Source organism: Juglans microcarpa x Juglans regia, chromosome 7S (genome assembly GCF_004785595.1).
Source record: "Juglans microcarpa x Juglans regia isolate MS1-56 chromosome 7S, Jm3101_v1.0, whole genome shotgun sequence".
Classification (NCBI taxonomy): domain Eukaryota; kingdom Viridiplantae; phylum Streptophyta; class Magnoliopsida; order Fagales; family Juglandaceae; genus Juglans; species Juglans microcarpa x Juglans regia.
Window position 1 is genome coordinate 1,237,147 of NC_054607.1, and position 27,376 is coordinate 1,264,522.

Consider the following 27,376-nt stretch of genomic DNA (forward strand, 5'->3'; position numbering starts at 1 on the left):
GTTTCTTTACTAGTAATGTTAGGTACGAAACTCAAATAGATAGACTTAATTCGTGCAAGTTCTTTGTAAAAAAATAGGTTCTACTAATAAACATTTTATTTTTATTAAGGTGAAGTCTAATTTTTTACAAAAATTTATGTGAAGTTTATTTATTTGAAACTTGTATAATTCATTTCTCCTCCTTTATATATATATATATATATATATATATATATACTAAATTTAAATATCAGAATAATTAGCAAAGGAGCTGGCTAGCTAGGCGTTGGATGTAGCTAATTTTGTGCACAGAGAAGATCGAGATGAAGTATATATAGTACTAATTTCTATTTGATTCGATCTTTTTGGGAAGTTGGGTACGTAATTTCCAATCTTACTTTTAAGTAATATATAGTACATGAACTGTTAATTGATGTTGGGAAGGAATTAGGAAGGAAAGCAGCCAATGGTGAATTGAAATCATGAACCCTGACCAAGCACACTAACTCGAATAATAATTCCCACCACCTGCTTCCACGTTCCCCCCCTCCTGATCTCTCTCTTGTTTTTATTTTTATTTTCCTCCTCTTTTATTTGCTGATTTCACATCATACGCACTAGATCAGAGAATGATAAGTTATAACTCAATTACCAATTAATGGCATATATGATTTGCATCTCCAATAAAATAATATTCCCTCTTCAAAGTTTTTCTTTCTTTAGTACCATTCATTCATTGATTTCACCATAGATAACTAGCTTTACATCCATAGAACACAAATTAAAAGTTAGTTTGGATACTTAGAATATCTTAGTATATATTTGTAATTAGTGGTGAAATGATTTGACTTAAGATGTTTTATTGAATTTTGAGAAATGAGAAAGAAAAAGTTGAATAAAAATATGATAAAGTTAAAATATTGTTTGAATATAATTTATTAATGTTATTTTTATGTTGAAATTTGAAAAATTAATATTGTTTTTTATTTTGGAGTTTGAAAAAATTATATTGATTAGGTAATGATTAAATGAAAAAGTTGGAGATTTTAAATTGAAAAATGTTTTGTTTTTAAGTGATGTTTTTGAAGAAAATATCTGAAAATATATGAAAATACTTGAGAACAATTGTATTGACAAACAGACTCTAAGACTACGTACCATCCATGAAATATAACACGTACGTGAATGGCGTAATTCCAAATTCACAAATTATTTTAGTTTTTGCTAAGTTGCATGCAGCATGATTCGTATTTTTCTGAAAATGACAATATATAGTTACCATGTCTTTAATGTTCCATCTCTTGCTGAATCCTCCTTCGAGTACTACTTGTAAGAGTAATGCTAGGCTGATGCCCAACAGTGATTGCTGAGCGTGCTACCTAAGCAAAACTCAACTTTTATATTTTATATTTTCATATATTTTTAACATCTTTAAATATTTTTTAAAAATAAAAAAATATCAATACAATAATAATCAATTCTTTAATCAGTAAGTACAAAAAAATTAAAAAAATTAAATATATGAACGGTCAAAATGAAGAGACAAAATGAGAGGGCATACTAGCTATTCCTAGCTACTTGTAAATGACTCAATGAGGGCAGAAGTATTAAGGTTGGCTCCAAAGAAAAACTCCTAGCTAGCTAGTCGAATCATCTGTCATGTACTCTCACTTTCTCTCACAAATGTGCATAGGGAGCCAGAGATTAATTGATCGATCGATACTCTTCATTTCGGTGTGATCACAATGATATATCAACTTGTCAGGGAGCCCTTGCATGAGAAGCCAATGCCCAATGCATGCAGGAGCCGCAAACATCATGCACGAGACATATTGAGTGAAAAGCAAGAGCGCAAGTCTCGCGAACAAATGTTTTTGGACAGACATCGTTGTCGGATGAATGCTGCTGTGCGCACGGACACTTACAGTTATAGTGAAAATCACTGTAGCTGCAGTGCTATATACGATGAAGAGTAATATGATGGATGTCACAGTTTTTCATATTTGTTGGATAGAGAATTGGGCTTCCGCCTAATTAACATGTCATTCGTCATTTTTACCATTCTATCTTAATGTTTAAATACGTGTATTTAAATAAAAAGACAATGGAACAGATTGCGTTCAAACCCACCTGATCTAGAGAATAATAATGGCACACTGCCCTTGATATTTGTCAAATATAACGTACAAGTGAAGCAGTTGCAGAAGTACTAGCTAGGCAAAAAGTCCTAATTTCCACAACATTTTCCAATTTCTGATCAATCCTTAACATTATAATTCCATCTATTAAATTGGAGGAATGGAAATGGAAATGGAAATGGCTTTGACAATAACTGTAAAACAAGCACCATGGCATCAAAGTGGAACTCATGACTTTCATACTCCTGAGAAAGAGGTCGTAAGCATACCTCTGGTTGCTGAGGCTGTAGTAGTTGCACAAAGTTGTATCTAAGAAAGCACTCCAACACAAGTGACAGATGCTCTGAAAGATGAATATTGAACTTGTCTGACAAAATGAGGGATTTCCTCATGTACCAACATTGTCTACACCAATTCTTACCTGCTCAGATCTAATTCCTGCGAAATAATTTAAACTTGTCTGATGCTGGGTCCTACATGCTGATCCTATAATGGTTGAACATGAAATTCACATATAGATTATGCATCTTTCACGCAATGCACAATAATTTGGTCTCCAATGTAAAGCCGTGAAGGCATTACCATGTTCTTATTTATGATTATCCCAATCTGTACTTCTCATTATAAGTTTTCTACCGTAAGAAACAAAAAATTATAGGAACTGCACCAGGGGCTGGGGATGCATGCTCATTTACAATCAGTCAAAAACCATGAGAGAGTAGCCTAACTGGCCTGTGAGACCGAATCATCCTTTGGAAGCGCGACGTAGTTTTCAGTAACTATGTTATTGACCCGGCCACTCTCTTTATGTTCCTTCCCAGCTGATATTCCACGGCGGCCCAAAGGAGTTGCCAGACGACGACCAGTGGGAGTCCCAACCATGGTGTTAACATTGGTGCTTTGACCCAATGGCTTTTTTGGTGTGGGCCTCAAACCAAAGCGGGCCTCTTGTTCTGCAGCAAGTTGTTCTTGCAGCCGTTTCTGCTCCTGCAATACAAGCCAGATAAAAAAAGGCAAGTCAACAAGCGGTAATATTGAGAAAGGTGATTTTTTTAAGAAAAACAAGCCTAGCTTGAATGTACCCACACCAAACATCCATACCCAAATCCATGCAACATAGTTAACAAGTTATCTGTCCTGTATATTTTTAACAATTTGAATATACCACTTTGAAGAACCATCTGATGAAAACAATATGATAGTATGACTAAGGTTTTATATATGTATAGCATAAAGAGAGGCAATGGGTTGATTCCACTAGCAATGCCAAGTTTGTACAACGCAGAATGACTAAGGAGTTATCCAGCTTCTCTTCCACATTATTCAGGGAAGTATTAAGTGTTTGCATTTTCCAAAAAAGTAATCATGGCTCATTAAGGTTAGTGGGGGAAAAATTAATTCCTTGGATGATGGATCAGATCCATGGTAGGCATTCAAAATTATCGGCTGGACAGGTCAGAAGAAAATTTATCATTATATACATGTCGACAAAATGGAGATCAGTGACATATATGCATCCTTTTCTTTATTGGTAAACAAATATGCAACCTAAAGAAGGTATTATAAGCATACCCGAAATTTACGCTTTTCCTCTTGTCTCTCCTGGCCTAATACAATATACTCTTCCAAGCTACATAAGATGGGTTCCTGAACTTGAAATCAGTATGCTTATTATAGCATCTATTAACTCAGATGAACATTAAACAATTACAAACTGGTTAATTACCTTGTCGTACAAGAAAGGGATTCCTTTCTCCATCTCCCAGGCTTTTACTTTTGCAGTCAAATTCTCAGAAATAGCTATAAAAAAAGGAGTCAGATTTCACCTGACGACACTTCAAGTCTTAAAGGTGCATATATAAATGAATTAGATAAATTATTATCTCCATAAAGAAATTAAGTAGCAAACCTAACTGGATTTAGTGAGTGAACTACATAGATGTCAAACCTCACAACATGACCATATACCAGGAATCGGTCATAAGTAACTAACGGCTATATCAAAATAGCGAAAAAGAAGAAAAAACAGTACCACCACTTGATAACAATAGCAGCTTTGTTAATATCTCTTATCCTAAAATCAAAAGACTAAAAAATCAATTTCTAAGTACAAATAGGGTCGTGAAATTCCAATAGCTGGGTTGGCTGTATGGCATACCTTAACAACAAAGTAACTTGATCATTGAAGTCATGATTATATAAATTATAAATAATATATAAGCTAATCATACAAATGAATGGAGATTACAAGCTCACATGGTATTTTGCTGACCAGATTCCGTGCTTTCTCAGCACGTTTCAGATTTTTATGTGCTCCTCTTCCAGCGCTATATCGATTTTCATCCTAGACAATGAAACGAACAAGTTAGTTGATGAAAAATGAAAATTATGTTTTCTCATTTTGCGTAGGTCTCTAAAACCATATTTGGGAGGCAAGCAGCCATACATAGGTCGTGTATATGACAATAATGTACAGCATATAACAATAATGTACAACCACATCCCAACACATTATCCACCCTACTTTCAAATTCTTACAAAAGAATAAAAAAAACAATAATGGTGGTGGGATTGGTCTTCTTAAGCACTTCTAAGAATTTCATACTAATATTTTAGATAAAACTTCTGATAACCAAAGATCTATAAATTCTTATCCCCAATCTCGCATCAGATATTACTCCATTCACTGATGTCTTTCAGTAGCTAATTTCAATTCTAAAGACATGCATTCTTTTTATACCATCTCGAAAAGCACACTCTAGCCAACTGTGACATCCACGGTTTTTTTTGTTGGGATATTTGTCAATATACAATGTATTAAGCCATAATTCTAGTGAAACAAGTAATTCATAGGATTAGATATTATTAAAATAAAAGTCAGTCATTAACATAAACTGAACATGGTATAAAAAGCTAAAATGAAAAATGAAAAAAAAAAAAGAAAAAAAAGAAAAGAAACAAATTGGAATGCTTGCAGAAAATTTTGCGTCTTTTACTCATAAAAGTCAATAGATTATCCAACAATAGTAGCAGCTGGCAGCAAGATATCAGCCTTACTCTTGAGAAAAGGGATTGGAAAATAGAAAAACTAAATTTCAAGATATTTTACCCTTTCATATTCTTCCAGCCACTTCTCCTCCTCGATTGCATATCTCCACTTCTCTACCTTGTCCACAATATCCTTCCTGCTTAGAGCTTGATCTTTGGCTTTCGCAATCTGATCTTCCATATTTGAAAGAAGATCAGACAGATCCACATTACCTGTGAAGATATGTGTGAGCACAACCATATAGCAAGTCTGTTACAGTTTCTACCTCAAAAAACATGTTTTCAAGATCAAGTACAATAAACACAAAACAAGAAGAATCAAGCCAACCAGAATCTATGAGGCTGATGAGAATTTGCCGTGCTGCATCACCATCTACATCCATATGAACGCCTCTATAGATTTCTTCTAGTTCATTTTGCGTCTTGAACACCAACTCCTTCATCTTTGTGGCTTTCAGAACATTCAATCGTTCAACTTCTAGCTCAGTCTGAAACAGTTTATAAAGCAGCACTAACTGCTACACAGTATTGTCTTAATAGAAGCAATTCTTGAAAATTAAAGATATTAAGCATCACCTTTTCAATGATATCAAGAGCAAGGCACCCTTGCCTTGACACCTCATTTACAGAGGAAGAAATTAAGCTAGTTACATGCTCAAAACCTTTTTGCTCATCAACTGACGTGCCCATGAGATTCCATAGCTCTACCAGTGTCCTCCCAACATTATGCAACTTCAGTAAAACAAAATGCATAAGAGAAAGAAACCCGTGGGTAAATTTATGGATATAATACTACTGTTAAGTCACCTTTTGTAGCCTTTGTTGTTTCTCCTGCCTTAGCGAGTGGATCAACCCCGTTAATCTAGCAAGTGTGTTGTTGCTGATGCTCTTTAATTGACTACCTGAGGGATCAGTCAAGCTATAGTGTACTTCATTAAGCGTCCTAGAAGAATCAATTGACAACACAGCTGACAGCTCATGGACAGCATCAATATGGCTGTTGACCTTTAATAATCGGAAAATCTGCAATTTAAGCAAAACAATAGAGCAAACAAGTGAAATGAATTGCTCATTATTACTTGCATGCTACAACTTAAACTCTAAGTCACTGTTGTCAAAGGAACCTTTTCATTCTGAAGTTCCTGAAGATGTGACTTAAGCTCTCCCAACTTCTTCACTGTCAGATCACTTTCAGAAACTTGTGGATCAGAAGAAGTGTTAGGTTCACCATTGCCTGCTATTTCTGCACAGATCTGAACAACCTGAGTCTGTATTTCTGAAAATTCCTTAACTCTTTCTTGCTTCTTTGACCTCAACTCCGCCAATATGGGTTTTATGGCAGATATCTGCTCCTTAAGAGTGCCTCTTCCCTTTCCAAACATTGCAAAAAGGAAACCAACTCAACAAATACATGCAAGATGATTTAATTAGCGAGCTATATTGTACAATATTAAAATATAGTGCAAAAGCACGTAGCAGATGGTAAGGTCCCTAATAGCGGAGGCATATAAAAACTCAATAGAGAAATGCATCTTTTGCATGGAAATAGGAGCAATAAGACCATGAATTGTGTAAAAAGTGGCGAACCCTTGAAAAGAAGGCATGTTCCCCAAGGGCAGAGGCGATATTGTTAATTTCAGCTTCAGCCTCAGCCAATGACTGATGCAGGTCAGCCTTGTACTTTCTTGTTTTCTCAACCCTCTTCCGGTAAATGTCGAGGCACTCTTGCTCGAGTTGTAGAAGCGTCTCGTCCCTGTCGCTGTCAGTCTCCCCAATTTCATCCCATAGTTTCTATATGAATTACGAACAACGAAACCATATGTATAAAAGATTACACATTTAGCAAAATTGCTGGATTTGCATGAATTCAGAGCATTGTAGGAAAACAAATTAAAAATAAAATAAAATAAAAAGCTGAACTGAACTAGTACGACACCGTTAGGAGCTTTGAACTGCCCTGCATGAGATTGGGGCCTGAAATGGGAAATGGGTACCCTAAGTTTCACCTCCGCAAACTTATTGCTACGTGTACCAAACGAGAAGAGAAATGTATATAATCATTTGCTTTCAGCGTCAAAATCAACGTGAGTAAAGCAAATAGGCAATGATTTAAGCTCTGTTTGGTCACCAAGAAAGTTGGGAATTCTCACATTTTTGGTTTCATAGTCACCATTTTTAACCAAAGTTTAATTTTTTTTTTAATCATTAACCCAGAATCGCCTACATAAACGAACAGTTTGATTCGGTTACCATTTCTCTTATTTACCTCCAATAACCAAACGAAACGGGAATGAAAGAAGAAAATCATAGCAAAATTGAAAATAGGAAAACACACATCTGAATCATCCGCATTAGCATCACAGATCAAAGCGATGAAACAGAAAGCGAGCAGAGAGATAGAGGGAACCTGCAATTCGCGAAGGAGGGATGCGCAAGTGGTGCGAGACGGAGAGAGTGTGGGTAGCATACTCGTCATTTCACGGCAACTGGAAGGCCAAGAAGAAGCAAGAGATCTGAGTAACCGACTGCGAAGTCCCCCGAGTGATTAGCTTTACGAGGCGTCTTTGCTGTTTTTGAGCATTTTTGGTTTCTTTTTTCTGCTAAAATTTTTCCATTCCAAGTTTTCAAAGATTCCCAGATTTGGTATTGAGTGTTTTGAGAGTCAAAGAGCGAGAAGAAGAATCCCACGGATTTTTGGGTTGCTTTTTGGCGCCAATGCTTTTTATTTACTATTTCTCCTTTTGGAATTTTCTTTTTCTCCAAACACCATGGGATTGAAAATCCATTTAAAGAGCTTATAATTAAGATCTGCTCTAATCTCGATAATTACGCTCGACAACAAAAATTATCGTTGAAACGTAGTCTTAAATGATGAGATTCCGACAAAAGTCACGGACTTTTACTTTTTAATAATTTTTATTATGGGATGTGTTCGTTTTATGGACGTGTTAAAATGTACGATTTTTTTTTTAATTTCTAAAGATGATTCATTTAATTTTGTGAAAATAATGAAATATATTAAAAAAATATTTAGATTAAGAAAAAGAAAGAAAGATCAAGATTTTCTTATTTTTTATATAAAAATTTTATTTACAGTTATTTTTATTTATTATTTATGTACTTAATTAATTTGATTAGCTGTATTTTTTTAATATAAAATAAATGTTACAATCTAATCTATCATAATAGCATGTAAAAAAATAATTGTATATAACATATAAAAGAAATACACAAAAATAGAAATTTTTTTTTTTATTAAAATTTGGTCTTTTTTCATGTTAGGCTCAAAAGCGAGGCATTTATTTCAGAGTCCGAAAAAGTCAGAGCCTCCAGACGCCTCAGAGACCCCTCCCTTTCCCCGATGAGAAAATGAAATCTTGTGAAACAGCAGCTCTAAGTACGACTACCACTACCGATTTCCTCGCCTCTCTACTCCAGTCCTCGAAAACTAAATCCGAGACTTGCGATTCCCAGGAATTCTCTCATCATTTGCTCATGGACTTCGTCACCTGGGAATTCAATGCCTTCCTCTGGGTTTCCCTCATCGCCGTCACCGCTCTTCTGCTCCGGAAAGTTGTTAAGGTCTTCCGGGCTTGGGCCCAGGCCAGGAAGATCCCCGGGCCTCCGTGTCCCTCTTTCTACGGCCACTCCAAGCTCATTTCCCGGGAAAATCTCACTGGTCAGTTCGATTCACTTCGGAATTTCAATTACCGTTTGGTTGATGGTGAAATTAAATAGGAATTTGAGACTTTTAACTAGAAGATTGGAGAAAAAGAAAAGGCGTTTTTTTTTAATCTATTTTGCTCTTTCTGCAACTCAGGGAGACAGGTTGTTGAATTGATAGGGTCTAGATATTGAATGATTAGAAGTCGGTGTTTTATTCCACTGTATTCATGCGGTTTCTCTTAAGCCAAACAGATTTAGTGTTTTATTTTTTAATCTTGAGAAATTTTCTCTGACCTATCATTCTTGTAGATGATGAGTTTCTATATTGTATTGTGCATTTAAATCTATGCTTATGGCTTTTCCTATTTATCGTATCCAGTCTGACAAGTTGCTATGTCTCGTACGATGCCCAGATTCATCATCTTCATCACTAACGACAACAATAAAGCAATGTTAAATACTCTACTTTGATACTCAAAATATGGAAATGAATCTTTGCCTTTGAATGAATAGTAGATTGTTTTCTTTATTTGATTGAAATTATATGATATTAAACTACATCAGATGATTCAAGCTGAAATGGAATCCATTCGTTACTCCCAGATTCAAGCACTGAATATATCTGCTAATGATCAACTGCTTATAGTATTGGATGATTTGGAATTAGCTTCTTTTTTATATTTTGGGTGTGTGTTCCTTTGTAAATGGTATGACGTACCTGCCCTTTTGGCTTTCAGAAGTTTTATCAGTTTTGCACAAGAAGTATGGATCGATTGTCAAGTTGTGGTTGGGTCCTACTCAGCTTTTGGTGTCAATGAACGATCCAGAACTTATCAAAGAGATGCTTTTAAAGGCTGAGGATAAATTACCTTTGACTGGGAGGGCATTCCGTTTGGCCTTTGGGCCATCGAGCCTCTTTGTTTCATCCTTTGAGAAGGTACGAGATTAGGTCTTCCTTCCAACTCCATCTTTTTTTCTTTTTCCCTCTCATTTGTTCTCCATTGTAACAATGTATTGATGTTTTGTACTGTCATATGCAGGTGCAAAGGAGAAGGGAATCATTGGCAACAGAATTGAATGGGAGATTGATTGAGAGAGCTCCTGTGATTCCTACAAAGGTTGTTGACTGTATCATGGAGAGAGTAAACAAGTTCATGGCTGAAGGCAATTTTGATTGTAAAATGGTTTCTCAACATATGGCTTTTACCTTATTGGGGTCCACGCTCTTTGGAGATACATTCTTGGTTTGGTCCAAGGCAACTGCTTATGAGGAGCTCCTCATGATGATTGCTAAAGATGCTTGTTTTTGGGCCTCATATAGTGTTACTCCTTACTGGAAACAGGGATTTTGGAGATACCAGCATTTATGCACAAAGTTGAAATTCTTAACTCAAGATATTGTTCAACAGTGCCGAAAGAACTACAAATTTTTTCTTCACAAGGATGAAAACCTTCATAATGAAAATGTAAATATGGGAATGGAGTCTGCATCTGGTGCACCATCTTGTTCTGGTGTTGAGATGCCAGATAACTTATTCTCACGTGAGTTGAATGGTCATCTTAGTGCAAGAGAAGAACCATGTGGAAATATCATGGGGGTGATGTTCCATGGATGCCTAACTACCACGGGGTTGATTGATAATTTATTGGTGAGGCTTGTGACACATCCTAAACTTCAGGATAAGGTAATTTTTTTTTTCTTTCCTCTCATTCTTTCAACTACCCCCCCCCCCCCCCCCTCTTTCCAGAAGCTTTTATTCAAACATGTACTTCTTATTTTGGTGTTTGGAAGGTTAACCATAATTCAGTTTTATATATATGTAAAATGTGCTTTGGTCTCAGGTTGTTTAATTTGAGATTTAACTCTGCTCTAACTTGTTTTTCAAGAGATAGAATATCAGGAGCAAATTGTTTTTGGTGGCATATTAAGACAGAACCTCCAACATTGTAATTTATGCATATTTTGCAGATTTATGCGGAGATAATTATGACAAGGAATGGGTCAATGAAACAAGACCAACAATGTGTTGATAAGATGCATTTATTATTAGCAACTGTTTACGAGTCTGCTCGCCTTCTCCCATCTGGGCCTTTGCTTCAGAGATGTTCTTTGAAACATGGTAAGGCATTGCTTGCTTAACTTTGCATATCAAGTCTCCCTGTCTGTCTCTGTCTATGTTTGTGTATGCATAACTTCCGTGCTAGGATGCCTAGGGTTTTTCTTGAACATTAATGTCCATATGTTTTATTTTCTATTACTCCAACGGAAGGATGCTGTAGAAATTGTATGCACACAATATATCTCATATGCATTATGTTTATATGAAAATTTAGAGATGGTAGCACTTGCACAACCGTAAATAGATAAGCAAGTTACAGTTTTGTACTGATGAGGTGAATCTCTTTACATGATCTGTGCTCTCTTTTCTGTTAATGTGCCAGATGGAATAGATTGCAAAGGCCGCTAGCTATATAGCACGTGGTGGCATCAAACATGATGCCCTTGCACATTAAAAAAAAAAGGGAAGGTTGACGTGTTATGGAGAGGATTGACTTTCAGATTGAAGTTGTTCAAAACACTTTAGCTAAAAATAATATAGCTTTAGTTAGTGGGCCACACAGCCTTGTGAAGGCATTAAAATACATGAATACATTGGCAACATGAAATTGACTATGCATACTTCCTTTGTAATTAGGTGTTTTCTTCTGTACACTTCCTGTGTACTCAGGCAACGCCTTTTGCTGTGTTTCAATAAATTTTTACTTTTACCTATAAAAAAAATGAAATTGACTATGTTCACAGTTTATTCACAGCACAATACATATACTTAGATGTTGAGCAAAAATTTTTTTTTTTTGTTATATTTTCCTTTTACATAACATATATAGTAGTTTATTTTCAGGTGGGTGGATCTTGGAAATTCAGCTTCATCTCTAAAGCTTCTTTTATTTTATTTTCTTTTCTTTTTCTGTAAAAATTGTATCTATTGTGGACTAAGTTGCACTATAAGAGGATGGTGTAAATGGCATTTTTAGTGGAGACAGAGTGCACAAAGGACTTTGTAGAACTTTCACGAGCTTTTTTCCAACAATTTATTGTCTTGTTTATCCTATAAGGAGACAATGCTGTGGGGTTCATTAGATATGACACTCCTGTGAAACTTCAGTTTCAAGCTGTATAATATTTCCCTATATTTTAGCACCTATTTAAATTTATTTGCCATGCCTTTGTTACATTTATTCACTGCAACTTCTTGATTGTTAATTGCTCTTCTTTTGTAATCACTAGTTTTTGTTTTCTTTCTTCCTCATACTTTCCAGACATCAGTCTCAAAACTGGGGTAACCATTCCAGCTGGAGCAGTAATGGTCGTGCCTGTACAGTTGGTACAGATGGATGATTCCAGTTGGGGGCAAGATGCCAGTGAATTCAACCCATATCGGTTTTTGTCAAAGGCTGAAAATCGATCTGATTTGGTGCTTGATACATCATGCAGAGGTTTCACTCCTACTTAATTCCTTTGTTAATTTTCCATAGTTTTACTGTAGTTTATGTGCCAATTATACTGCCATTGATAAATAACCTAGTTGTTGGTGTTCAATATCCACAATGCCCATCTCATTCCCTTCTGGCAGTTAATAGTTTATTTCATGACACTTTCTCTAGTCTGTCTGTTCATTTTACATAATATCTTCTTCTTCTTCACACAATATAGATGACTTGGTTATACCTCGCAAATGAATATGATTTACATTAATAAATTTTTTAGATGTGTAGCTTCAGCATCATATGCATCCAAACTTCTCTTTCATTTGATCACCCTCCTCTAGTCTACATGATAAAGTGTTGGGGAATAATCATGTACCAACTTTAGCATGTTATCACATCATAAAGGTTGAAGCGGTCTATAACCATAATGAATATATGGTAATATTTGTTATCAGGGAATGCTGAAAAATGTGTACGTCCAGGAGACAGCTCCTTCTTCTTAAATGATCCAAACAATAATGTGGCGTTTCTTCCCTTTGGTTCTGGTACACGTGCTTGTGTGGGTCAGAAATTTGTAATTCAAGGAGTTGCGACATTATTTGCATCATTGCTGGAACAATATGAGGTTTGTGCAATAATTTCTTACCTTTTTCTTCCCATTTTACTCAAGCAAACAAAATTTAAAATTTATTTGCATCATTGCTAGAACACTGAGATTTTGATACAATGTTACTTTTCATGGGATATCATCTGGTTCAAAGCTTAAAACGTGAGATTGAAATTATTAAGGGCTAGGAAAGAAAGATAAAGGGGAAAGATCCTAGCATTACACTAGGTATCTAAGCATGTCTCCTAGGGTTCTTCAGCATCCACCCAAGAGCAGGATCTTATTAAAAGACCCTTATGGCTAAAAAGTGATGTTTCTTCATTTTTTAAGACTCGTCCACCCTATAAAAGAATTGGGAAGACAGTCAAGGAACTTATAACTCGCTGCAGCCTTGAAATTAGTAGATACTTTCTGTAGTTTTGATTTCTCCACGTTTGCTTCGATGAAAATCTTTAGAATTCTTATTCAATTTCTAAACTACTTGATAGGAAATTTAATGTTAGTTTGTGAGCCTTTGGTGTTGGGTTTGTCACTACTTCTATTGAAAATTTCAATTTCTTCAATTATTTCTTTTGGTGCTCCGATATAGATCTTGTCAGTCTATCAGAGAATGATGAGTAAACTCATGCATCGAGGTCTATATATTTGGAAGTCTAGGTTTCCTAATTGGGAATGTGTGTCCGCCTGTACTTGGCTTCACCTATATTAATAAAATTCTTATTTACTGATAAAAAAAATGTGTCTATGAAGTCTAATTGTTCTTTATGTGGATCCAACATACAGATAAGACTGGAGTCAGGATCCAAGGGTGAATCAGAACCGACAATGAACGACACTATTTTTCAGCTTCTCCCCAGTCCAGATATAGTTTTTGTAAGAAGGAACAGCTGAAAGCTGAAAGAAAAGGCACTGAAAGCTTGCTGAGTGTGATTATAGTGTTTCTACATCATCACTTGTTTCTTTTAATTGCAAGTCATGGGTGGAAATGCATCTCAAAGTCGATGGGGGGAAGTGTATTTCTTTCAGTTGCTCATGTTTTTGCTCGTTGGCTGCAAAGTGGAGGATGCTACATGAGTTGCTTATAGAAAACTCAAAATAGGACTGTTTTTAAAATAGCTGAACTGCTGTCTTATTGCCATGACAATTTGGTTTTTCTGAAGCATTCAGGGCATATTGTTGCAGCAGAGCCTCGTGCTCTCAGTTTTTTTGGCCCCCACCATTGGATTTAGACCTCGTTTCTCATCTTTTTTTTCTTTTTTCTTTTTTTGTTCTCTCCTCGAGGAGTGAATTAATGCTATATAATGTAATACTGACTGAATATGTATAAGGACGTATTGCTTAGCAAATATAGCTTGTATAATATTGTATGAAATTGGTGTATTCCATGCAGCAATTATAAATGTTTTTTTTTTTTTTTTCCCGTTTGAGATGAACTTTTAGTGAAAGGAATGAAAGTAAACTGCTTAATTTGTGTATACAGGTGTTTAAGTACAATTATGAATTATCGATTTAGAATTTACTTTATTTAAAATCGAGTTTAAAAACAATTGTATATAATAAAGAAAAATCAAATTTTATACAAATATTACAATTTGATAACTGTTTTTATAAAAATAAATTTATAAATTAACGTAATTTGATGTAATATGTCATATTGTAAATTTACTTTTATTATTGAATAGATTTGATATATCTCTTTGAATCTAGTTTTATAAAATTCTTTTACTATTCTAAAGTCAGAAACTTATATATATATATATATATATGTACTCATATGTTGAGAACCTTGGATTAAGAAAAGGAAAATACTAAAAGTATTTGAAAGAATTTTATAAAAAATTTACATCTTCACATGTGAGTTATTGATAGATTAAAAATTATGAAACTTAAAATTTAAAATTTAAGTTTCAAAAGAAAGCTGACAAATGAAGTTTATAAATAAAAGTATAAATATAATTATAAATATATAGGTAGCAAGTAAAATATATTAAGATCCTGTTTGATAGTGAGATGAGATGGAGAGAAATTCTAATTACAATTTCTATTTGAATACTGTATGTGTAAACCCTTTATTAAATGGTAAAACGTACTATTTTGACAATAATATTATTGTAATTTTAAAAAAAATTAAAGATAATTGATTAGGCTTACACATGCAATCTTCAAATGAAAACTGTATGTAGTATTGCTTTGAGATGAAATGATTTTAGATAAAAGTTAAAAGTTGAATAAAATATTATTAGGATATTATTTTTAATATTATTATTATTTAAAAAAACTAAATTGTTTATTACGTTTTATACGAAAATTTAAAAATATGATAATTATCAGATAAAATCTCGTATTTTCTTTGCCGACAAACCTGCCCTAAAGGTGACCCACGCTATTCATCTTTATTACTCTTTTTGCATCAGACCTTGCAGATTAAGCAAGGAAGAAGCATAGAAGGAAGGATTCAAGGAAGAATATGAAGCGTGATGGGCCCAGATAGACACGTTTAGGACACGTGTCAGAACGTCAGCGCACGAAGCGGCAGGAGAGAGTCCCTTTCCTTCCTTTTATTTTGAGTTTTTACATTAGATGCGTCGCAGTTGGAGTTTGAGTTGCAATCTCTGCCGTTTCCGTTGGTGTTAGAAGTGGTGATTTTTGTCGTGCACTCTCTCCTCTACTGGAATCATACGGACTCTGTGAAAATGGCAACCCTAAGAGGTGTTCACGAATCACAAGGAGAAGCAGAAGGACAAGCTGCAGCAATTCAGAACAGCGCCGATGTCGAAGGCCTCGCTCGTTTCGCCGTCGAAGAACACAACAAGAAAGAGGTTTTATTTTTATTTGTGGAATTGGATTTTCTGGGCGTGCTTGATTTTCCTCCTAGGATTTAAAAGAATTTCCATTGATTGGCAGTTGTTAAATCATCAGTTATTTAATTGTATACAAATTGTAAGGAAATTGTCAACTTATCATTTTTCATTCTAAATATGATGAGTTTAATCAGCCGTAGCGTTCCTCGCTCGCGTTCGATTAAAACTCAATTCAATAGGTGCTGTTGTGTAAAGTCAGGTTTCGAATTGCTCTTGAATTATTGCTCTGATCTCTCTGTCTCTGTCTGTCTTTGTCTATCTGCTTTTGAAGAATGCGCTGCTGGAGTTTGCACGGGTTGTGAAGGCGCAAGAACAAGTGGTGGCCGGTACATTGCATCATCTTACTCTGGAGGCAACCGATGCAGGTAAGAAGAAGCTATACGAAGCCAAGGTTTGGGTGAAGCCGTGGATCAACTTCAAGGAATTGCAGGAGTTCAAGCATGCCGATGCTGCCCACTCATCTTCGCCATTTACCTCTTCAGATCTTGGTGTTAAGAAAGGTGGCTAATAACTCCCTTCATGGTCTTTATAGTGGTTTTTTACTGTATTTTGAGCTAGTAAGAGATCTAAGCAATTTAATTTATAAAAGAACTTGCAATGAGAAGATAAATTTTAGACCATTCGACTACTCGGGATCAATAACTTCGAAAAGTTGTGTTCTTTTGATCTGACCTGACCTGCTCAAGTGTTGTTCCTCGATAAAATGGTATCCTCCCCATGTAGCATATGGTGAAATACAACAAAGCAAGGTCAGTGATACTTGGCTTGGCTGTGATTGTGATTAGGTGGGCATGGCTCAGGATGGCAAGCAGTGCCACCAAATGATCCCCAAGTTCAGGACGCAGCAAATCATGCTGTCAAGACCATCCAGCAAAGGTCTAACTCGTTGTTCCCTTATGAACTTCAAGATGTCATTCATGCAAAGGCAGAGGTCAGTGCCCTTTAATATTCTATTGTAGTCTTGTGTTCAGGAGCTACCTATGTATTCAATGCATCATTCTTTAATAGTGATTAAAACTTCATTCATTTGGTTAAAAACGCTGAAGGACCTATATCTTGACACAAGTCCATGTATCCTATATTCACTATTGTATTTTCACTGCATGGTGAATCAAATGGAAGAAAACATGTTTCCTTCTCTATTAACATCTCTATGTGAGGGTAAATACATACTAATGCTTCATAAATGATTGTAGATGATTATAACTACTTGAAATTGGTTGGGAATCAAACACATGTTAGAAGTACAAAATGACACTGTGTTGCAACAATATCCATCTTATGCTGTTTGAAGCAAAATGACATCATTACATGTCTTCTTCGTATTATGGTTGAAAAGGCCCCAGCTTTATGTTTATCGATGAATGTTTGAAAACAGGTGATAGAAGATTTTGCAAAGTTCGACTTGCTTCTAAAGCTCAAAAGGGGAAGCAAAGAAGAAAACTATAAAGTGGAGGTACATAAGAACAATGAAGGTGGCTTTCATTTGAATCAGATGGAGCAACATGAGGGCTGACTTCATTTGCCATCTATAGCCTCACAAGATATTGTGTGGCCTGGTATATTTGATGATCTGCGTATGTGTTTATTTCAAGTGTACGGCTTGGCAGCCCACAAAAAATGGAATAGGGTCTAAGAATTTTAAGATATCTACATGGTTGGTGATGTTACGGTCTTATATACTTCATCAGTTCATCTGGTGGTATAACAGCTTTTTGTTTACAGATAAAAAGTTTTTTTTACATGCAAATATCCTATAAATTTGAAATATTTAATTAATACTAGAAGCAATTTAGAAAGGTTTAAAGCGAAGAAGAATGTAATCTTCCAGTAGAAATACCATTTGAGCGAAATGACTTGATCGAATAACCCTTTGACCGTAATCAAAAGCAACACAGGAGACAAACATGGGGAAAATAGTCAAGGAAAAGCGTCTCAAAGGGCAATCTACCTCAACCAAGGATGCCCTGCATCGACTACAGAGTGAAAGTGCAGAGTCTGATATTTCTAGAATTGTCAGGGAGCTACATTTGGTAATTATAGTTAGCTAGCTAGTAGTATCATAGAAACATGTGATTAAAAAAAAATTACAAAAGAAAAAAAAAACTAACAAGGAAAAAAAAAAAAAAAAAAACCCTCCAGGTCTTCTAGCGAAAACCATGCTTTCATCTCTTAACTTTTGCACCCATCTGTGGCCACCATTGAGTATTACATCAATCTGTTTCCCTCCAACAACAAAGCACTACGATATGGGTCCATTTCATGCATAGTTAGTCCTCTTCATCATAATCCTCCTCCTCCTCATCTAATCTTGAGCCGAGTCGTGCGAGCTGAAGAGGGTCAATGGCCATCTTGTCCACGTCAGATAGAGACCAACCAGGAACTTCTTCAAGTCTATTCTCAGTAGTAGTTGTAGGACCAGATGACGAGGCAGGGGCTGCTGCCGCTGCTGCTGTTGCTGTGGCCTTTGTGTCCTCATTCTCATCAATATGGGCATTCAGATCAAAATTTCTAGCTGTTGGGTTGGCATCATTTCCAACTGTGATATTCTCTTTTGAAAATTCCTTGGCCTCAGAACCATTATCCATCAATGTGTCAGGGTTCTGTTGTCTGTTGCTGTGCTGAAGCGATGTGCAGGGATTTGGACCAGTCTCGAGATGAGAAGTTTCTCTTTCAGCTGTTCGACCTCGTCCACGGCCTCTTCCTCGACCCCGACCTCTTCCTCTGCCACTGCTGCCAGCATGACTCATCTCGTGCTGCAGGAAATAATTAAAGGATGAGAGAACTAACTCAGTTATTTTGTGCTGGGAGACTTTTATTAAAACATGAAAACTACACATGCTCTCATATGAGTATAACAGAGGAAAGGGATGATTTCATTATCATTTGGTCTGTGAGCTATGAAAGAAGAGAGTTATTACCATCTTGCTCTTCTTCAACTCCTCATCACTCTCATTGCTTTCATCAGCTGCAGCTTTTCTGATGGAATAAAAAGTAAACAAGTTATCTAATTGCTAATATCAAGAATAACGTGAAGGAGAGAAGAATGGGAATTGCAGTTCTAACCTTCTCTTTGATATGGTACGATCATCACCAGCAGCATCGGAATGACCATGGCCATAGTCTGGAACTCGGCTGACTACCTCCCTCAGAAAATCAAACACATTATAGCTCTGTACACAATGTTTTCTGCAATTTCAGTCCAGCAGTTAGTTATATAATCATACTCCAAAACATCGTGAGAAGATAAAGTTGTGTCGAAGAGGGAACGGCATAATACTAAAACTAAGTAGTTCTAAGCTGATGACATAAGATATCCTAATCAGATTTTTTTCTTCTTTCAGTTTCCCGATGGATGTGACTTCATGGCATTTTTAGGCGGGCAAGGGCAATAATGATAGTTTCAATGGCCAACTTAACTGTTAGGTTTCACTTAAAAGGAACCACATTTTTATTTCCTTGCAGAAAAATGGTCGTCTGACCAGTGTTTTCAAAATTGAGAACTATTCCATGGGAGCAATTCAAATTGGGAAACCAGTATATTTTAGTTATGAAGTGTGCCAATAAAAAGGAAACTTGATAATCTATTACTTCCAGAAATGTCCTTCGGATTGCAGGCAATATCGAAAAAAAAAAATGATGAGTATTACAGACCAATTAACAGTGTTTGGAAAGTCGGGGAAAGATAAGGTAGGGAGGAAAGAAAACAGGAGGGATGTGAAGACGCTTATTACTCCCTTTAGTTTTTTGGTTGAAGAAAGGGAGGAATAAAAGGTGCGCCACACTCTTCCTTGTTTGGCTGTGGGAGAGAGAAGGAAAGAAAAACTAGCATACAAACAATATATGCATAAGTGTCAAACAGATGACTGATAGATGGAGCATACATAACTGCTGAAAAAATGCCCTTGCAATCCTCACGTAAGGCAAATTTTTCAAGAAGTGCTATGAAGAGAAATAAGGTGAAATAGCCAAGAAACATTGTGAGACTAGGATGTATTGTTACAAGAATAACAACAAATAATCACCACAGCTTGCAAATACATAATTTTGACATTTCACATTTATTGCAACGTATTATACCCAGACAAGTAACAATGAATAAAAGTGGACGTAATTCTTCACTTACAAATGCAATGCACTCATGGTCTTTGCTCCTCTCTGAAGAGTTATCTCGTATGTACGGTCACAAAGGTCTTGTAAAAATAATTCCAATGCTTTAGCTGCATTATCGAAGAAAATTATAAGCAAGGGAGTTAAAGATTAGAGAACTCTGCAGGAAGGATAATCTTAACAAAAAAAGTCACTGTCACTCACAAACTAAAACCGGCACTGCCAATGCTATCTTCCCAACATCCTCATCAGCTTGCATTATCTTTTTAATCCGAGCCTGTCACGTTAATGCTTTCAATCAGATGATGAGATTAGACTATAAAACTCCAATGAATAAAATACATAATCAATACATAAGAATGTGAAACACCAACTAGAATCATCATTTGTCACTTCTCTTTAAGCATTTTAAGATAATGGTCAAGCTAGACATCCACAGAAGATGTATAAACGATCTCACAGAGTATAGTTTCGTAACTAAGGAAGCAAGGAAACAAAGGGCTTTCTTTTTCCTCTTTCCTGGGAGAATCTCCAGCAGATTATTTAAAAGGCCATTTTTTAAAGTTAAGCTATCAAGAACCCAAAGTTCCACTACAATAGATTCTTTTTATAATCTTTAAACCAACATAACGATACCCTTGGCTCTTCATTTTTATAGAGCCACTGTAACTTCGTCATTTATGTTTTTTTTAAACATTGCCTTGTCAAAACCAATATTACAAGAATGTTTGAAAACATGATTGTTAGGAAAGAGAGCAGCAGCAACTAGAGAGCATTTCTGAGGCCATCACTCCCACCATGGGTTGGTTGAACAGTTTTTTTATGGGCATTTTTTTAATGGGCATTTTTTTAATGGGCGGGTTGGCAGTTTTTTGTTTTCTATGACAACAAGACACCTAAATATAACCCAATCCAGCATTGTTTCTCACTGCATTCCCCAACCGTCCTCCTCCCAAATCAATCCCAACTGATAGTACCACCTCATCAAATCGCTATCCTCAATTTCAATACTAATCATAAGAAAGAAACTGACACAAAACCGGAACAAGACCCAACCAGATGTGCGAAAAACCCTACCCCTCTCTCACCCCAAAAAATAAAAAGAAGAAAAAAGAAATCGAAAAGATAAGATAAGATACTCATGAGTTATGACTGAGTTGATACTGAATTAAACATAAATATAAACATACGGGGGAGAAAATCAATCCCCAATACCTAAAAAAACATAACCAGATCACATATCTCCACAAGGGCCAAAAAGGATGCACCCATAAGCTGATCTCAACACTCAATTATATCGTGAAACAGAAACCAAACCAAAGGAAAAAACACAACCCATTCACAATATTCCCCCACCTCCAAAAAAAAATTACCCATAAACTTTTTGGTCCTTAAAAAAAATATAACCTTGGAAATTAGGAAAAAAAAATTACAACGGAACAAAACCCTGATCAAACAGCCCACAAATCTCTCAAAAACGGAGCACCCTCTGGCTGATTCAAATCCTAAGCCGAAAACCATCAATTCAAAACTCCACAGAAAGTCACGAAATTTAGCACCGCCAACCAAAGAGGTCGGATTGAACGACATCAATCAATCAATGAAAAAACCGTGATTTCAAATTTTTCTCTTTTTTTTTTTCATTTCGTTTTCCCAGGAACCAAACAGAATAACCAGAAACAAAAAAGCAGATAGAGACGAAGAACTCAGAAGAGAGAAAACTTACCGCAGGAAATCGAGTATCGAGCTTCTTCCTCATGGTGTCAGATCTCAGACATCAAAATAACACAAAAATAAAGAGCGAATCGAATTTTTAACACAAAATCATTGACATCATCATCACGACAATCATCTTGTCAAATGAAGTCCATGAAAAGTTGAAAACCCATCTCAGGTACGAAAGTTTTCAGATTTTGCCCCGAAAAATAGGGAATTTTTGTTCTAACGGAACCTCCGTCCGTACGAGTTTGACGAAGAAAATAAAAAATAAAATAAAAAAATAAATGGACAAAAGAGTAACAGCGCTGTCAGCAGAGGTTTAAGACTGTCACAAGTCTTCAACTGCTTACGTGTCTCATTATGAATGCGCGTTCATATTTTTTCATTTAATTAGATAGATATCTTGTGAACGATATAATCTACTTTTTCTCTTTTGTTTTTGGACCGTCTCTCTTTTATTTTCCGCTGCCTCTATCACGTGTTTTTTTTATGTGTTTTTTTAGAATATTATTAAAAAATATTTTTTTAATTAGAAAGTAAAAAAAATTTATTAAAAATACTTATTTAATTATCAAATATTTTTTAATGATATTATGAATTTTTTTATTTTTTAAAATATTTAAAATTGTTAAAAAAATTTATATAAAAAAAATTAAAAAAACACATCCTATAGACCAGCAAAAACTCCAGTGGCGAGAGCCCAGCGGTGGCTGTAGAATTATTCTCTACCTTCGCATCCACTATATTTTAATCAGGTTTTGCTCTTCTGACAGACTGTTCATTTCAAGGTTTGCTTCCGGATCACCTTCCCATGGAGTAGACTCTCTTTTTAGAAACCGCCTATGCAATCGCACTTTATAACATTACCAATCGACTCAATAAAATTTGATCAAGATATATTTAAAAAATTTATTTTTATAAATTTAACTAGTCATTTTTTAACAATATCAAATAACAGACTCTCTAAATCTATCATTATTCTATTAAATATTAATTTTGACCTTTTTATTTATTTTAATTTTAATTGTAATTTAAATATTTATTCGTTATTAAAAACAATACACATTAATTTTCTAATCTTGATATTAGATTTTAAAAGAAAATATTGGTATAAACTAATCATAATATTACAAAACTAGAACTTAAAACACTCTAACAAGATGATACGGCGTCATTGAAATTATGACTGATGGAAACTGGCCCCCTTCTGTGGTTGAGTTTAGGATTTCGCTTCGTGCTTTTGAGATGAAAATATTTTTTCTAGAGTTGTGAGCTCACGCGAAACGAGTAGCACACGAGAGAATGAATTTTTTATGCCAAAATAATATTTGACCAGTAACTTGGATTCAACATATTTGACCAGTGAAAATGAATAAAGTTAAAAATATTGTAACTTTATTGAGTCCACCTCAGTGAATTTTTATGTAATTTAACTAAATTTTTGCTAAAATATAATTTTATTGAGTTCACTACTAATACTCTTAAATGGGGTTTAAGACATGTTTGAAAATGAGATAATACACAATTTTGTAAATAATAATAAAATTCTATTTATCATCGTCTTTTGCACCACACACCTATTATATGATTTATCATTTTTATTATTTTATTTAAACACATATATTTATTGGTGTATAGCCATGGGGGATGATAAGTAGTATTTTTCTTTAATTTTAAGTGTATATTATCTCAAGAAAAATGTTGTAGTCACAATAAAATCTTATAAAATTAGTAAATTTACAAATTAACCTAGTTTGATATGTTATGTTATTAAATTATACATAATATTATTTTTATTATAAAGTAGATATATATATATATATATGAAAAATACTACTTTGACAACTATATAAATTTGATACCTCAATTTGACACCTCTTTTATTTTATTTTATTTTTAAAATTTTTTTATTTAATAGTTAAGGAAGTAACTATTAGTGTATTGATTTTTTTTTTATATATTTTTTAAAATGTTTTAAAATGATTAAAAAATTAAAAAATCCAATTTGACTTAACGACAAATGGAGTGATACTATTCAGACATATGGAGCGAAACTATTAAGGCAATAGAGCAGCATCGCTATATATATATATATATATCAATTAACTTATAAGATATTTTTATAAGATTTTTTGTAGCGGTAAATCGTAATGTTTATCATGGTTGCTAAATAATTAATTACTTACTGTATCGAAAACATGCTTTTATTATATAAAATCATTATAACTTGGACAGAACTGTTTCATGCTGTGCATCCTAAATGCACGATACCGTACTAAAATTAATTAATGCATGCAGCATACTGTATATGATCTGGACATTGCATGTACAGCTCTAATTTTCATACGTACGGAGATTTTCAATATGTTTAAATATATATTAATCTAAATTATTAATTATATATGATTTTACTCTCTAATTATAATACTTTTATTGAATCTTTTTTAATATAGTATATAGGCGCAACTCGACCCGATCGAGGATTCATGTACAGGTGGAAATTAAATTTAAAGAAGCTTCTATATTAATTAATTTGCAAGCTGTTCCATATATTGAATCTAATTACTTTCTAATATATAAAATATATAGCCTTGAATTACATTTACTAGCACATGATATGTTAATAAAGCCTATATATATATATATATATATATGTATATATATTTCCATAGGAAATCATCGTCAGAGATTTCTTCTCTGTGTTGATAAAATATTCACACATCCAATCTGTGGATTAGTTAATTATAAATTGTCAAAACCAATTGGCTATTAATTAATAGGGCATTAATATTATACATATATGTTAATGCCACACCAGTACGTACATTTTAATTAAAAAACATTTCATATAATTTCACGCCTCAAGTCATGTGAAAATTAAGCAGAAAAGTTATCAATTAAATATAAAAAATTATTCTCATCAGTCACTATTCACTACCCCATACTCCACACCCTATAAAAAATTACACCCCACTCTCTATGAAAAAACTATAAGTGTATCATGTAAGATGTGAGCGTGAATAGTGACTGATGAATAACATTCTTCATTAAATATTGGTGTATATATAAGTCATGATGATGTGAAATGAACTAATTAAAAAATAGTTTAATTGGAATGTTAATATTAGCCCAGAAAAATAAATGCATATATGCATGCATTCAATATGGGAGCGATCGAAATATATAAATCCCAAAATTTTATTTTAAAATGAATGCTAATTAATGGGTTAAAAAAAATTAATTAACTACTATATATATATCGAGAATAAACTTAAAAATATTTCCAATAGTGGATCTAAAATATCGTTGTGTTTAATTCAATAACTTAATTTTGGAGTACTTGAAGAGGCAAATGCTGTGTGTTTTCCTCTCTATATTTCCATGTACACAACCTTGTAAGCTGTTTCCTTTAGGGTTTTATTGATCCCCATTTATACATGGAAGTTTGACTAACTCATTAGAATCGAAACAGCTTGATCACCTTTGTACTTGCTTCTATTTTTGGAATATTCTCTTGGCAAATTAATCGGCCATCATCATCATGTTTCAGAGACCATATCTCAGCCATGCCCATGCCAGTTTAGAGCTCTTAATTCAATACTTCAGTCTTCTCTTGCTATCAAAAACTGCATTTTTGTAGTAATTGCTCATTGGGATTTCTTTCCATACGCTTAGGATATTGCATTAACTCGTAACCCTAAATAAAAGGCACTCATCTTCCCCTCCTATCTTCCTCAAACTCCCCACAATACTTCAAACATCTTAATCACGTACGTACGTACCTGCTTTTTGCCATGGAATCTCATCCTCAGTACGGTACTAGTGCTTCTGAACCATGCCCTTCTGAGGCGGCCTCTAGTATCTCAGCCGCCATTATTGAAGATCAACCTTCATTCAAAGAAGGAAAGATAATGAAACTTAAAGAAAAAATCATCGAAGGTTCTGTTGACGTTGATGATGATGATCATCATCAGCATCAGCAACAGCCCGTGGGATCGAGTAGTACTACTACTACTACTTCTCGTGTCTTGCTGGATTTGAAGCTTTCTGATGGTACTGGTTCCGACGATTGTCATGGCAAGACGGAGAATATGGAACTCAGTCTTTTCAAGTACTCTGCCATTAATGTTGGTTCCTCCTCTTCTTCTTCCGATCAGGAGGCTGCCAACGAGCCAATCTCGGACAAGAACCCTAGCGAAAAGCTGTCAGTATCAGAGACGACGACTAAGGTTTTTTCATGCAGCTTTTGCAAGAGAGAGTTCTCCACGTCCCAAGCATTGGGAGGGCATCAAAACGCCCATAAACAAGAGCGTGCATTGGTTAAACGACGTCAAGCAGGGATGGATATGGCAGCGGCGAGTGCTTTCGGACTCCCAAACTTTCCTAATTACTATCCCTATTCAAGCATTTCTTCACAGTACCCTAAATATGGATCTTTGAGTACTCAAAGATCTAACAATAATATTGGGGTTCGGATGGAATCCATGATTCACAAGCCTTCTTCTAGTCTGCCATGGCCAACCTCATCTGGGTCGACGTTTCGTCCATTTGGCCAAGGCGGGTGGTCATCAAGGCAGGCCATGCTAATGAACAATTCACAGCCATTATCCCTTGATCAGAGGCTAAGGTTGGAGGGTTTTCAGGCACATAATGGTGCAATTACACTTCATAATTCTGTAGGGAATACTTCAGCTTCGAGATTTGAGGAAATTGGTGCTGCATCTTCCAGCACCAACATTCATAGCACTTCAATCAACAACGAAATCAGGCCAAGTACCAGTGATTTCCTGAACCGAGACAAGCAGCTGCTGCCTCCGAGATCAAGCAATGATCATCATCATGATCATCACGACACTGATCATCAAGGACTGGATTTGTCACTCAAGCTTTAATAATAATTAGTTATTTCATTCATTAAATTCCAAAAAGAATTATCATGTCATTTAGTTATAATTTCGATCTATAGCTAGCTAGTCCACAGTTCATAGCAATAATAATTAATGTTGTATGATTCTGCAGAATGCTTAATACATGATGATTAGGTGCATGCATGTTATAATACTGTTTCCTTAATTGAGAGAATTTCTAGGGCTTAATATATAATTTATTATTTTCGATATAATTAAAGTTATTGATCCTCAGTAGTACTCTTTGTTTTTCTTTCCAAACTTAAAGTAGTTTTTTGCACTTTCCTTGTTGGACCGCTGAATATTCGAATGAACATACACATGATGCATGTGGAGAACTACGTACGCACGCATGCTGAACTTTTGCCTGTAAATTGGAGTAAAGCACAAGTCAATTTGCATGGGTGGTACTTCATATATACTTTTGTAGTACTCGGCATGACCACCTCTATAAATATAGGTATATAAGATATATATATATATATTCTTAATTTTAAAATATATTATATATTATATTGAAAAGTAATTATTTAATTATACAGGTCTCAAAAAGATAAATTTAGCACAGTTCTTTTGTAAAAAAGTTTACTCCATCATAAAAATTATAAAAAAAAAAAACTATTCTTTTTTTAGAAGATATACACCTTTTTAAAAAGGAAAATACTCTAGCTATAAAGTGATTGCACAAAATCAATCTCACAAACTGATATGAATTGATATGATTCGTCAGATTATAAAGTTATATATTTTTATTATAAAGTATATCTATTAACTGATCAGATGAAACTACGTCAATTTGTATGATTATTTTATATAATTCATTTGTAGATGTAGCAAAAGGTCTCCACAAAA

General features: G+C 34.7%; 5 protein-coding genes across 9 annotated transcripts; 3 read left to right on the plus strand and 2 right to left on the minus strand.

Moving 5' to 3' along the window:
* Positions 1-2,632: 2,632 nt before the first annotated feature.
* On the minus strand, positions 2,633-7,690 carry LOC121241683 (65-kDa microtubule-associated protein 5-like). 2 transcript variants are annotated; one of them, XM_041139560.1, is made up of 11 exons: positions 7,573-7,690; positions 6,753-6,956; positions 6,290-6,535; positions 5,973-6,188; positions 5,742-5,897; positions 5,494-5,653; positions 5,227-5,378; positions 4,374-4,461; positions 3,844-3,917; positions 3,690-3,764; positions 2,633-3,104 (listed from the first exon to the last, which is right to left on the minus strand). In XM_041139560.1, the coding sequence occupies exons 1-11, from the start codon at positions 7,639-7,641 to the stop codon at positions 2,841-2,843; spliced, it is 1,704 nt and encodes a 567-aa protein (XP_040995494.1). In that variant the 5' UTR covers positions 7,642-7,690; the 3' UTR covers positions 2,633-2,840. The 2 variants fall into 2 exon arrangements, with proteins under 2 accessions (XP_040995494.1, XP_040995495.1); XM_041139561.1 differs by having other exon boundaries at positions 2,967-3,104; positions 3,690-3,747.
* A 732-nt stretch (positions 7,691-8,422) lies between these two features.
* Positions 8,423-15,505, plus strand: LOC121241682 (cytochrome P450 72A397-like). 3 transcript variants are annotated; one of them, XM_041139557.1, is made up of 7 exons: positions 8,423-8,844; positions 9,569-9,768; positions 9,872-10,516; positions 10,801-10,951; positions 12,153-12,329; positions 12,776-12,945; positions 13,711-14,296. In XM_041139557.1, exons 1-7 carry the CDS (start codon positions 8,535-8,537, stop codon positions 13,816-13,818), a joined length of 1,761 nt encoding a protein of 586 aa, XP_040995491.1. In that variant the 5' UTR covers positions 8,423-8,534; the 3' UTR covers positions 13,819-14,296. The 3 variants fall into 3 exon arrangements, with proteins under 3 accessions (XP_040995491.1, XP_040995493.1, XP_040995492.1); XM_041139559.1 differs by lacking the exon at positions 13,711-14,296 and adding an exon at positions 15,351-15,505 and having other exon boundaries at positions 8,434-8,844; XM_041139558.1 differs by having other exon boundaries at positions 8,435-8,844; positions 12,153-12,323.
* A 104-nt stretch (positions 15,506-15,609) lies between these two features.
* LOC121241686 (cysteine proteinase inhibitor 6) lies at positions 15,610-17,529 on the plus strand. The gene is made up of 4 exons (XM_041139566.1): positions 15,610-15,746; positions 16,060-16,288; positions 16,574-16,719; positions 17,167-17,529. Exons 1-4 carry the CDS (start codon positions 15,621-15,623, stop codon positions 17,302-17,304), a joined length of 639 nt encoding a protein of 212 aa, XP_040995500.1. The 5' UTR covers positions 15,610-15,620; the 3' UTR covers positions 17,305-17,529.
* Positions 17,530-17,765: 236 nt separating this feature from the next.
* On the minus strand, positions 17,766-21,872 carry LOC121241685 (dr1-associated corepressor homolog). Of its 2 annotated transcripts, none has more exons than XM_041139564.1 (6): positions 21,625-21,872; positions 20,103-20,175; positions 19,915-20,008; positions 18,855-18,977; positions 18,710-18,767; positions 17,766-18,544 (listed from the first exon to the last, which is right to left on the minus strand). In XM_041139564.1, exons 1-6 carry the CDS (start codon positions 21,655-21,657, stop codon positions 18,059-18,061), a joined length of 867 nt encoding a protein of 288 aa, XP_040995498.1. In that variant the 5' UTR covers positions 21,658-21,872; the 3' UTR covers positions 17,766-18,058. The 2 variants fall into 2 exon arrangements, with proteins under 2 accessions (XP_040995498.1, XP_040995499.1); XM_041139565.1 differs by having other exon boundaries at positions 20,103-20,189.
* Positions 21,873-25,526: 3,654 nt separating this feature from the next.
* Positions 25,527-26,599, plus strand: LOC121241684 (zinc finger protein 3-like). The gene has a single exon (XM_041139562.1). It carries the CDS (start codon positions 25,529-25,531, stop codon positions 26,507-26,509), a length of 981 nt encoding a protein of 326 aa, XP_040995496.1. The 5' UTR covers positions 25,527-25,528; the 3' UTR covers positions 26,510-26,599.
* The last annotated feature ends 777 nt before the right edge of the window (positions 26,600-27,376 follow it).

Coding starts and splice junctions, on each gene's coding strand:
- LOC121241683 (XM_041139560.1), bottom strand. CDS start 7,641: ATGACGAGTATGCTACCCACACTCTCTCCGTCTCGCACCACTTGCGCA. Junction 4,462..5,226: donor GGCTGGAAGAATATGAAAGG/GTAAAATATCTT, acceptor TTCATTGTCTAG/GATGAAAATCGATATAGCGC. Junction 3,105..3,689: donor AGGAAAAGCGTAAATTTCGG/GTATGCTTATAA, acceptor CTTGTATTGCAG/GAGCAGAAACGGCTGCAAGA.
- LOC121241682 (XM_041139557.1), top strand. CDS start 8,535: ATGAAATCTTGTGAAACAGCAGCTCTAAGTACGACTACCACTACCGAT. Junction 9,769..9,871: donor TTGTTTCATCCTTTGAGAAG/GTACGAGATTAG, acceptor TGTCATATGCAG/GTGCAAAGGAGAAGGGAATC. Junction 12,946..13,710: donor CATTGCTGGAACAATATGAG/GTTTGTGCAATA, acceptor TCCAACATACAG/ATAAGACTGGAGTCAGGATC.
- LOC121241686 (XM_041139566.1), top strand. CDS start 15,621: ATGGCAACCCTAAGAGGTGTTCACGAATCACAAGGAGAAGCAGAAGGA. Junction 15,747..16,059: donor AAGAACACAACAAGAAAGAG/GTTTTATTTTTA, acceptor CTGCTTTTGAAG/AATGCGCTGCTGGAGTTTGC. Junction 16,720..17,166: donor TCATTCATGCAAAGGCAGAG/GTCAGTGCCCTT, acceptor GTTTGAAAACAG/GTGATAGAAGATTTTGCAAA.
- LOC121241685 (XM_041139564.1), bottom strand. CDS start 21,657: ATGAGGAAGAAGCTCGATACTCGATTTCCTGCG. Junction 18,978..19,914: donor ACCATGAGTGCATTGCATTT/GTAAGTGAAGAA, acceptor CTGAAATTGCAG/AAAACATTGTGTACAGAGCT. Junction 18,768..18,854: donor CGTACCATATCAAAGAGAAG/GTTAGAACTGCA, acceptor TTATTCCATCAG/AAAAGCTGCAGCTGATGAAA.
- LOC121241684 (XM_041139562.1), top strand. CDS start 25,529: ATGAAACTTAAAGAAAAAATCATCGAAGGTTCTGTTGACGTTGATGAT.